At 37.7% G+C, this 12,799-nt stretch overlaps 1 protein-coding gene across 1 annotated transcript in view; it reads right to left on the minus strand.

The window, feature by feature from the left end:
* Gabrr3 (gamma-aminobutyric acid type A receptor subunit rho3) overlaps positions 1–12,799 on the minus strand; it is a 60,582-nt gene that overhangs the window by 20,686 nt on the left and 27,097 nt on the right. The window contains 4 exon segments of the mRNA XM_087210202.1: positions 7,534–7,674; positions 8,816–8,898; positions 12,144–12,213; positions 12,216–12,366. Of these exon segments, the coding sequence (XP_087066328.1) occupies positions 7,534–7,674; positions 8,816–8,898; positions 12,144–12,213; positions 12,216–12,366 (445 nt within the window).

Here is a 12,799-nt window from a genome sequence, read left to right on the forward strand (position 1 = left end):
AAAAAAAAAATCCCTGCCGTACCACTGCCTCCAGCGCTGAGGTGCAGAGCTGAGCCCAGTGCAGAGCTGAGCCCAGTGCAGAGGAGGTAAACCTTCTGGTCCACTGTACCACCTCCCCCAGCACCAAGGAGGTGAGCAAAGCAGGTGCCAGCAACACACATCTCTCCTCACCCCCCCAACCCCCTGTTGAAATGAGAAGACACATGAACAAGTTTCATAACCACACTTCCAGATCACCTAAAACAACCTCAAAGGAAAACGAGATGGAACAATCTGATACTCAACCACTTGGACTCCCTGAACTGGCAATGAAAGATCTAGAAAAAAGGAAATCAGAAATAATTTCTCACATAACAGCAAAGATTGTGCCCATAGTTCAAGACATGATTAATAAGTTTAGAGAGGACACAGATAAAAAAAATAGAGGAGCTGAGGAACATAATGGAATCCCAACATAGGAAACAAATGGAATCCATGAACAGATGCAAGCAGATTTCCAGGAGATTAAAAACTCCATTGAAGGTTTACACAGCAGAATGAGCCAAAGTGAAGACAGAATTTCAGATATAGAAGATAAGATTGTAATTAGTGACCAGGAAAAGAAAAATTTCTTAAAAATAGTAAGGGAATGATAGGTCTCCCACCACCTCAGCAGCTATTATGTATAGTAGCTGTCCTCTTCCTATGGTGCCTTGCCCCCTCCCCTGTGTGACATCATGCCAAGATGGTTGCTCCCACCAAAGAACAAACCCTTCTTCCCAGCATGCCCCTGGTCCCACCTAGAGAGTAACCTAATACTCGCTCACCTCCTACCACCTAGTGACATCACCGGCTCCTCCATCCCCTAGCCACTACCTCACTCAACCCCACCTCAGCCCCTACAAGCCCCACCCCAGTCTCTATAAAAGACTCTCCCTGCCCCAGCCATATTGCTTTTGTCTCTCCTTTGTTCAGAGACAGCCCGGCAGATCTATTCCCCTAATAAAGGCTTGTTGTGGCCTGGTCTGGTCTTGGTCTTCGGCCCTTTTACCTGACAGGGACCATGAGAAATCAATCCAGCAGCTGCTAGACAATGCAAAGAATAACATAAGACTGATCAGAGTCAATGAAGAAGCAGGAGAGAGTGCAGACCACATAAAAAAAAATTGTTCACAGAAGTGATGGCAGAAAACTTCCCAAGCAGGGGAAAAGAACTTTACATGCAGATAAGAGAGGCATACAGGACTCCAACTGACCATGATAAAAAAAAATCTACACATAAGCATATAATAGTTAAGATTCCAGAAACCCAACGAAAGAATAAAATTCTACAAGCACTTAGAGAAAAGAAACAAATCACATACAAAGGAAAGACCATCAGAATCACAGCAGACTTCTCAGTGCAAACTCTCAAGGTAAGAAGAGCTTGGAGTGACATATTTCAAGCCCTAAAGGAAAACGGCCTCCAACCCAGACTGATGTACCCTGCAAAATTATCTTTCAAAATTGATGGAGGGCCGGGGATTTAGCTCAGTGGTTCCAGTGCCTGCCTCACAAGTGCAAGGTCCCAAGTTCAATCCCCAGTACAAAAAAAAAAAATTGATGGGGAAATAAGATACTTTTATGACAAAGAGCACCTTATGAACTTCACGCATACCAAACCAGTGCTCCAAAAAATTTTAGACAATATACTAGGAAAAGACAACAAGGATCACAACCCCAGGAATCCCAGTAGAATGAATCCATTGGGCACACCAAGAAATTAAACACAAAGAGGGAGAATCCAACAAAAAGAAAAGGCCATGAAAATGATGTCAGTATGTTTCAGTTATGACCATTAATGTTAATGGTCTCAATTCACTAACCAAAAGAAATAGGCTGGCAGAATTGGTCAAGAAGCAAGATCCAACAATATGCTGCATACAAGAAACACATTTAATTCAAAAACAAATTCATAAACTGAAAGTTAAAGGGTGGAACACAATACTCCATGAGATAGGAACCCCAAAAAAGGCAGGAGTAGCTATCCTCTTCACAGATCAAGTGGATTTCAAAGCAACACTGATTAAGAGACACAAAGAATGCCATTACGTCCTTGTAAAGGGAACAATCCAAGAGAAAGAGATGACAAACATAAATATATATGCACCAAACACTAGTGTGCCCAACTATATAAAACAAATATTAATGGACCTGAAAAATCAAATAAGCACTAACACAATAGTAGTGGCGAACCTCAATACCCTAATCTCACAAATAGATCAACTAGACAAAAAATAAGCAATGAAATACTAGAACTCAATCAAACTCTTGAACAAATGAACTTAACAGATGTTTACAGAGTATTCCACCTCACAAAATCAGAATACATATTCTTTTCAGGTGCATACAGGTCGTTCTCCAAAATAGACCACATACTTGCTCATAGAACATGTTTAAGTAAGTGCAAAGGAATTGAAGTTATCCCCTGTATATGATCAGACCACAGTGTGATGAAATTGGAGATCAATAGCAAAAGAAACTGGAAAAATTTCATAAACATGAGGAAACTGATCAACATGCTTCTGAATAAGCAATGGGTCACAGAAGAAATTAAAGAAGAAATCAGATAGTTCCTACAATTAAATGACCATGACAATACAACATATTGAAATCTATGGGACACAATGAAAGCAGTCTTACAAGGAAAATTCACAGCAGTGAATACTCATATTAGGAAAACAGAGCAAGCCAAATTAAACAACCTGATGCTGAACCTCAAGATTCAAGAAAGAGAAGAGCAGGACAACCCCAAAGCTCATACAAGGGAGGAAATTATGAAGATCAGAGCAGAAATCAATGCAATGGAGACTAAGAAAACAATACAAAAAATCAATGAAGCCAAGAGTTGGTTCTTCAAAAGAATAAACAAAATTAACAAACCCTTAGCCAACCTCATCAAAGGAGGAAAGAAAAGGCCCAAATCCATGCAGTTAGGAATGAAAAGAATGAAATTACAATGGACCCAGGAGAAATCCAGAGGATCATCAATACCTACTTCAAGAACCTATGTGTCAACAAGATGGAAAACACAGAAGAAATGGACAGATTCCTAATTCCGTGTGAATTACCAATGTTGAATGAAGAAGAACTAAAAATTCTAAACAACTCAATATCAATCAATGAAATTGAAAACATAATTAAAAACTTACCAACTAAGAAGGGCCTGGGTCCTGATGGCTTCACTGCTGAATTCTATAAGATATTTAGAGAGGAACTACTGCCACTACTGTTTAAGCTCTTCAATGAAATTGAGAGGGAAGCAATACTCCTGAATTCATTCCTGGAAGCAAGCATCACCTTGATCCCCAAAGCAGAGAAAGACCCAACCACTAATCTCACTAATGAACATAGATATAAAAACCCTTAATAAGATACTGGCAAATAGAATGCAGAAGATCATCAAGAAGATCATACACCTTGACCGAGAGGGATTCATTGTAGGGATGCAGGGATGGTTCAACATATGTAAATCAGTAAATATAATACACTATATCATTAGAGCCAAGGACAAAAACCATATGATCATCTCAATAGATGCAGAAAAAGCATTTGATAAAATCCAATACGCATTTATGATAAAAACCCTACACAAAATTGGAATAGACTCTCTCTACCTCAATCTGATAAAAGCCATCTATGAAAAACCAACAGCCAATATCAGAGTAAATGGTCAAAAACTGAAATCCTTCACACGACAATCAGGAACAAAACAAGGATGTCCACTATTACCACTCTTGTTCACTATAATTTTGGAAACATTTGCCACAGAAATTAGGCAAGAGAAAAAAATAAAAGGAATAAAGATAAGAAATGAAGAAGTCAAATTGTCATTATTTGCAGATGACATGATACTCTATGTAGAAGACCCCAAGAACTTCACCAAAAGTCTTCTAGACTTAATAACCAAAATCAGTAAAGTAGCTGGATACAAGATTAACACACAAAAATCAACAGCTTTCCTGTACACAAACAACAGACTCAATGAGAAAGAAATAGGGCAAACAATTCCTTTCACAATAGCAGCCAAAAAACTGAAATACTTAGGAATCAACTGAACAAAAGAAGTCAAAGACCTCTTCTCTGAAAACTATAGCACTCTGAAAAGACAGATTGAAGACTATATCAGAAAATGGAAACACATCTCTTGCTCTTGGATAGGAAGAATTAACATAGTGAAAATGGCCATACTTCCAAAACTGCTATATAGATTCAATGCAATTCCAATTGAGATTCCAGCAGCATACTTCACAGACCTTGAGAAAACAATCCAAAAATTCATTTGTAACAAGAAGAGACCTAGAATAGCAAAAGCAATTCTAGGCAACAGAGACATGGCAGGGGGTATCACAACTCCCAACTTGCAACTCTACTACAGAGCTACTGTGATAAAAACAGCATGGTACTGGCAAAGAAACAGACCCGAGGAGCAGTGGAACAGATTAGAAGATGCAGAAAACCTCAGACACACCCAGCCACCTCATCTTTGAGAAAGGAGCCAAACACCCTCACTGGAGGAAAGATAGCCTCTTTAATAAATGGTGCTGGAAAAATGGGGTTTCAACTTGCCAAAGATTAAAACTAGAACTATATCTCTCACCATGCACTAAAGTAAAATTGAAATGGATTAAAGATCTAAATATTAAAACAGAAACACTGAATCAGCTGGAACAGAGGCTAGGTAGAACTCTTGAAGACATTGGTATAGGAAAAGATTTTATGAACAAAACCTCAGTTGCCCGTGAACTAGCACAAACAATCAACAAGTGGGATCTCTTCTTATAAAAAAGCTTTGGCATAGCAAAAGAAACCACCCACAGTGTGAAGAGACAACCCACAATGTGGGAAAAAATTTTCACCTGCTGTTCTCAAAGGTCTACTATCTCGAATCTATAAAGAACTTAAAAAAATCAGACCTCCCAAATTTAAAGAGCCAATCAAAAAATGGGCATCTGAAATGAACAGACATTTCTCAGATAAAGAAATAGAAATAGCAAATAAACATATGAAAAAATGTTCAACATCACTGGTCATTCAAGAGATGCAAATGAAAACAGTGCTGTGATTCCACCTCACCCCAGAAAGAATGGCTGCTATCATGAAATCAAGCAATAACCAATGCTGGTGGGGCTGTGGGGAAAGAGGAACCCTGCTCCACTGCTGGTGGGAGTGTAGACTGGTGCAACCACTGTGGAAATCAGTATGGAGATACCTCAAAGAACTAGCACTGGAAGTCCCATTTGACCCAGCTATTCCCCTGCTGGGGATCTTCCCCAAAGAATTAAAAGAATCATACCACAGTGATATATGTGCACCCCTGTTCATAGCAGCACAATTTGTAATAGCTAAAACTTAGAAGCAGCCCAATTGCCCATCAACTGACGACTGGATAAAGAAAGTGTGTGTTTTTTTAAAAAACGGAGTACTACTCAGCCATAAAAATGAGAAACTAGAGACATTTATAGATAAATGGATACATATTGAAGCGATACTCTTAAATGAAATAAATAGGATACACGTGTAAATACCAAATAGTTTCTCTAGTGTGAGAAACTGAAAGTGTAAATAAGGACTAAAAGGTATAATAGATGATGTGAAATAAGAAGAAAAGAGGCAAAGGAGGAGAAATAGGAGTGGGGGAAAGGAAAGAAGGGAATGGAATTAATATGAGAAAATGAAAAAATGGAAACAAAGTCTTTGGAAATAGGAAGGGATGGAGGGGTTGAAGGGAGGGCAGGGGAATGGGGAAAAAAATAAGAACCAAGAGAGATTATGTAAAGGTGCAAATTTTCAATGATGAATGTCATTATATTGTATACCTAAAATGTACCAATAAAATTAATTTAAAAAAATAATAGTAACAAAAGTTCTGATAAAATATATATCTATATTTATTTATATATAAATAATAAAAGGAAGAACAGAAAAAAATAGGATTTATGAGATAGGATTAACAAAGTCCTTTTTTCTTTGAACTTTTCTGAGTTCAAATTATCTAGCATTTATCCATTTATTCAAGATGCCTTTGAGCAATTCCAAGAAGCCAAGGATATACCAGTGATCAAAACACGTAAATGTGTATTACTTATATATCCAAAATTAATAAACATGATTAAAATAAATAACAATGTAGACAATATACTGGGATGAAATAGAATGTTTCCTCCTGATCTTAATTTTCAAAGAGCTATAGGTCCTATAAAGTCAATTAGCTCCTCTGAGATGTAAATTTTGATTTCACTTTTAAAGATGCAGGCTTTTAGAAAGCTCGATAACTTCTGTCTTAGCTCTGTGAACAATGGGGAAACTTTGAGAAGCAGCACTACCATCAAAACTGAGTGGGCCAAAGGATTTGGTCAGGACAGCTCTGAATCTTAGGCCTGCTGTGGCACAATTTCTGGGCTGAATATGCTTCATTGAGTCATAAATGGCATTTTATCTGTTATAAATGATGCCGGATACTAGTAACTGACATGATGATGGGACTGATGGTGGGGGATGGAGAGTGGTGGAGCGAATGAGGTGGAAGGAACTTCTAACTGTAGTCTACAGGGATCAGATATAACTTTTAAAAGTGCCTTAGCTAAATATTGCAAAATAAAAATATGTCTACCACAGTAAATAGTATACAATATAGATTTGATTTTGAATAGATTTTCTATTGGTAAAATGATGCTTTTTATTGACTGATTCATTTTGCTGATTTTATTTATTCTATTCTATTGTATTTTTGAGCATCTATCTTGTGTCAGGCACTTGTGAGGAGGAACGAAATGGTCAATAAGGTGGGCAGATTCCCTGTCTTCTTTCTAAGGAGAAACATAGACAAAAAAGTATTCTAATACTTCAAATTTCAAGTAGTCATAAGTGTTTTGAAGACAAATAAAAATGGGTAATGGTGAAAGGGGAGGCTAATTTTAGACAAGGAAAAAACTTATTTAAAGAGATATTTGGACAACCTTCTGAATGAAGCTGGGAGCTGATTATGAGGAAAAGATGGGGTAGAGGGAAGCATTATGGGGAGAGGGTAAATAGAGAAAGCCAAAGCAAAGACCTGTAGATAAAATGAGATGGATGTGTTTTAGGATAAGAAAGGCCAGTAGAGGAGAGCAAGGATGGAGAGGGAGAAGTGTACTTGGAGAATTCAGAGCAGTTAGCAGGAGACAGATTATGTTAAGAAGTTTGAATTTGATTATGAGTGTGATGGCAAAAAACTGGAGAATTTTAAGCAGGAAAAATCTATGATCTAATGATTCAAAAGATCACTCTGTATGCTATACTGAGAGTAGATTGGAGGGGCCAAGAAGGGAAGCAAGGCACCTAGTTAGAGACATTCTCTTGAGGAGGGAAGAAGTGATGTATTGAAATGTGGAGGCAGCTACCTATAAAACGAGGGGGATGTTATTAGCAAAATGGGTCACTAGTTTGGATTTAGGTCTATTCATAAGTCCAGGTACTTTGCAAACAGTAGGGACTGAGTAAATGCCAACGAATTGTCCACATAAAAGGCTGTACCTGTGCTGCCATAGAAAGCTAATCCACTGGATGCACTGAACTCCTCAATGAAGAACTGAGAAAGGGAGATGTGCTCTTCAGTATTTAAGGATTTGTTCCCATGTTTCCAGTACAGCATTAGGTCCTCCTCATTGTAAGCATCTAAAACAAGACAATAGCATTCTTGTAATAATAACAAGCTCTTGTAAGTTCTATGAGGTTTATAACCTGTACAGTTCAGTTATCTCCAGTGCCTGGTCCAATGACACATATTTGACATCTATCTATTTTGGGTGCCAAAAAGTTTTGTCAAAAGACTGATCAAACCCCTATCTCCAAAAAGAAAAAAATTCTAAAAATTATACCCTTATGACTGATATATTGTGGGGCTTTTATTATGCCCACGTGTTTTGTTAAAACTTTCCAAATAGCTGCTCCCTGTCTGAATGAGTTCTTACTCAATACCAAGCCAGGCCTCAGAGTGGTACAATATCATTGCCTCACAGTCATAGTGCTGACTTCAGGTCTTGAGGCCCTTTCATTCTGTACCTCTATTGGATGAAATTCCACAATGAGTCCAGCTCATAATGAATTTTCTTCCAAAATTGAGGTTTCTAATGGAATCGTGGAGAAACATCTGTGGAGGAAATGTCCATTGCTATTTTCAGCATTTTGGCCAAATTGCAAAAAAAAAGAAAAAAATGCAGTCTGCTCTTTTTTTTTTGGTACCTGGGATCGAACTCAGGACCTTGCGCTTTTGAGGCAGGTGGAGGAACCACTGAGCTAAATCCCCAGCCCTGCAGTCAGCTTTTAAGACATCTAATAAAAAAATAACTGATGGATGAAAGCAATTTGCAGGGAGCTGGCTCAGATGCCCTCTCTTATGGGATCTGTGCCTAGAGCTGAGTTTTTCTGGGGAACCCATGTACACTTAATGGAGATTGTGACTAATCTGAGAACATGAATTCTAGAGATATCCAAATGTGGAAAGTCTGAGTCACATCTACATAATAATAGTAGAAGATTACACCATTTTAGGGAGTTGTCCCTTCATACCCACTGTGGAAACTGCAGAATATATTCTTATCAAAGCTCCCCCCATCCCGAATCTTATTTGAGAGACAACCACCATTGTCCTTAGTAAAAACAAAGCAAAGCAAAACAGAAAAAAACAAAATACTCCACAGATGTATGGAAAAATATATCAAGATTCTCAAACACTTGCTAAGAGTGTGCTTATTTCTTGGCAAGTATGTGATGGTGTGTTCAGAAGAGGCACACTCACTTCATCAGGAAGACTTACAGCTCTCCAGTTTGAGAGAACAGTTTTGAGTGTCAAGAGGAAACCTGCTGAAATCCATAAAGCACATGGCCAAAACTGTTATACTATAAAAGGAATGAGAAAAAGAAAACTGAAGATCATTTAACCATATGGCCCAATTAGCAACATCGAAGCTTTTTTATTGTTTGCCTGTTTGTGTGCCTTTCAAGAGTAATGCAAAACAGGTGTTACTGTCTTCTGTCCAAAAAATGTACAGTATGAGGAAACAAACCAAGCAGGGTGGGTGACTTGCTTAAGGCATAGGTTAATGACTAAATTCCAGCTTCCATTATTGCTCTTGACCTCTACATTTTGTGCTTGGTCCCTTCTGGTGTACATTTCAAATTGTGGTGATTTTAAGTAGATTTAAATATTTCCTGCTTTTTGGGAAGACCCAAACTTTAATAGTTTCTGACAATAAAGGTTTGCGATTGTGATAAATACATTTATAGATAAAAGTTTCCTTCATAAAGCAAGTTTACTTGAGGAAATTCTCTTTCTAGTAGTAAGGAAAAAAGCCCAGGGCATGTTCATAGATCTATGTGCAAAATGCATAATTCAGGTGATGCTGTTAAGTCAAAAGGTTTGTGGACTGATGAGGATTATGTTTTTCATATTTTACATTCTAGATTTTCCTGGCTTCAGGCAGAGTCTGTTGTAATATAATCTTGTCTCAAAGTAGAAACTTTGGTATCATAATAGCAGATCAGAAGTTCAGAAAGAGCCCCCAAGCAAGTCTACAAAACAAAGCCAACAGATGCTCCTACATATGGTGCCCTGAGTTAATCAAAAAAGTAGAACTATTTTAACTTCTGTTGGTTGAGTTATATTGGCGATAGTCACACACCAAATTGCCAAGCCAAGAAAGTATCTGGATAACTTCACGTAAATAAAACCTATCTATGGTGGTGTTTTACTAGTGTGTGAAATCTGGAAGGGACCTCTGAGGTCTTTCAGTCCATTTTTTCATATTACACATGAAAAACTAACAACTGTATTAGTGAGCTTTCCTATTTCTGGGACACAATACCTGACACACAACTTAAAAGAGGAGAGGTTTAATTTGGCTTATGGTTTTTGGGGATTCAGTCTATGATCAACTAGTTCCAAGAAAGAAACATCATGGTAGAAGTATTTAATGAAACACAGATGCTTAGTTCATGGCAACTGAGAAGCAGGGCATGGGAACGGTGCCAGAGAGGAAGCAGCCAGGGACCATATATAGTACCCAAGGTCACACCTCCATGACCCAGCTATACTACACTCAGCAGTGTGCTTTACTAATCCCCTAAGCAGCTCCCAAGCCAATCAAATTGACAGTTAAACTTAACGGTCTCAAGTATCAAGAAAGTTAGGTGTCTAGGTAGTATCAGAACCAAGTGTAGAATCGAGTACTTGATTCTGGGCTTAGACATGTTCAGTTCTTGGATGGAAGAGTTGTGCCAGTAAAAATTCTGAGTCCTCCTAAAATTTTGGAATCTCCAAGATTCCATAACTCACTAGAAAGTCTCACAGAATGCAGCAAAGCTGTTGTACTCATGATTATCTTTACTATAATGAACAGGTTAAAATTCAAAATGGTAAAAAAGCATAGGATCAACAAGAGACCAAGGATAAGTTTCCCATTGTCCTTTCCTAGTGGAATTATGCAGACAGTGCTTCATTCTCTCAGTGACAACATGCATAAAATACTGTGAACTGAGAAAGCCTTGGTATCCAAAATTTCAACTGAGAGTAGACTATGTAGTGGTGGTTGATCAACCATGTGGCTGACATTTGTCTCCAGCCCCTTCCAAATGTCAAGTTTAAACCACATGGCTCAAGCCCCCACCATGAACCACATTGTGAACATAGATCACCTGGCTTGGCCCATGACTTCCCTGGAGGTAAGCAAAGACCCTTACAAAGTAGGATAGTCCAAGTAGCTAGAGCTTATCTCTCAAGAGTCTGGCAAGGGCCAAATCTTTTTTTTTTTAGAATGTGTAAGACAAGAAAAATCCACCAAGTGTACTCTTACCATTCATCCCTTCTCCAAATAAAATTTAAAACAGTTGATTCCTTGGCCAGACTCTGCTGTTCTGACTTCAATTCCTAGTGAATCTTGACTCTAGTTGAGTCCTATGTTACCTGATTTTAAAGTTTCATTGAAAACAATACTTTTCATTAATTGCTTTTTGATGCTGGGCATTAAATCCAGGGCCTTCACATTGAGCTTCATTTCCAGTCATTTAAATTTTTTTTAAATTTTGAGAGTCTTACTAATGTACAAGGTATCTTTAATGTGAAAGAATGTGTATCTGTTTTTATTGCCAATATAACAAATTACCGCAAATCTGGGGTTCAATGGAAGAGAAATTTAATCTTTCACAGTTCTGGAGGCCAGATCTAAGTCAGTATCACTGGGCTAGATTGTCAGAAAGGCCCTGCTCTCTTAGGAGTTATTGGGGGAAAATCCATTCACCTTACAACTTTGCATGGCTGTTAGTATTCTTTGGCTTGTGGTCACATTGCCTGCTGCTCCTGTGTGTGTATAAACTTTCCCTCTGCCTTCCTATTATAAGGATTCTTATGATTGCATTCAGATCCACCCAGATAATTCAGGATAACCTCCCTATTTTAGGATCTTTAATCACAGTTGCAAGTATCCTTTTTGCCATATAGGGTAACTTTCACAGGTCTCATGGATAAGGATGTGGGTATCTTTTAGGGGTTTTATATTTTTCAGCCTACTATAGAATATTTCTGAGATTCATAGGATATTTAAAATACCAAACATTTTTAGAATATCTATTATAGGCCATTCAGTATTCATAGGATTCATTTGGATAAAATAAAATATGGAACAATAAAGAAGGAGTGCTGTTTTAAATAAAAAATAGAAAAAGAAAGTAAGGAAATTAGTGGTAGCTGGATAGTGACTATGGTTTCCTATGAAAAATAAAGGTGATAGTTAAGATAATTATAGAGCTAATACAAGATTCCCATTAGGCTGCAGGGATTGGGTGGTGGTGGTGAGGAGAAACAGGTTTGTATACCTGTAAAATTGTGTTTCACACCTTTAAGGATTTTCACAGTTCAGCCCCACTCTATTTGTCCAACCAGCATATTCCCAGAGTATAGGAAGAATTGGAAGCCATTCTTCAAAATTTGCATGTTAGAACTAGGAAAATTGCATTTTCTTCTTGTTTCCCAATCTTCAACATTATTAATGGAGAGCAATGTTGTGAGTTTAGTCTGAAGTGAGACCCATCAATTTTGGTATGGACGGCTGCAGGCCAAGGAAGCCAAAGGCAGTGAGGGCCCTCCTCACCTGATACTGAAGAGGACACTGCCATCAGGATGAACTCGCAGCATGGTAGTTCCCATAGTAGCATCATGATGAAGGATCTTTTAGAATGGACAAAAAAGATGTCTGGAACCCAGATCTTTTCGATTACTCTATAGTCAAAGGTCATGCTTCTGTTTGTTGTGCTAGGAAAGGAGGGCCTCTTGTCTTTCTAGTAATGTCTGAGATAAAAAGTCATTATAAAATCCTGGGGAGAAAGAAAAAGAGAGCAATCAAAACCAGCAGGAATAGGGTTCAGAATCATCACTTCACTATTAGATCTGGGACTGACTGTCACAGCTGTTAATTACTTATAGGTTAATGATATATTTTGTATTTTCTGGTAAATTCAATGTGATACTAATAAGCTTAAGTTTAGAGTTTTCCTTCACATGGAATCCAATTAATGTCAATAGTTACTAAGAGTTATAGAATATTCAAATGGGAAAAAGAGTAGTTGGGTCATCAATAGGAAGCATTTCTAGGTAAGCCATCTAAAGAGATTTCAAAAGAGGACATAAAACTCCAATATTTGTTGTCCATTATTTTATGTGATTTCTTTTCTTAACCTAGATATTCACTTTTAGAATTGCTTTTCATTCATAATTTTATTTTTGTTAAAGTATGTCTCCCAAATTTAA

The sequence above is a fragment of the Heterocephalus glaber genome, unplaced genomic scaffold (assembly GCF_053883595.1).
Source record: "Heterocephalus glaber isolate CG9 unplaced genomic scaffold, H.glaber_assembly_v1.0 deba00000122, whole genome shotgun sequence".
Taxonomy (NCBI): Eukaryota; Metazoa; Chordata; class Mammalia; order Rodentia; family Bathyergidae; genus Heterocephalus; species Heterocephalus glaber.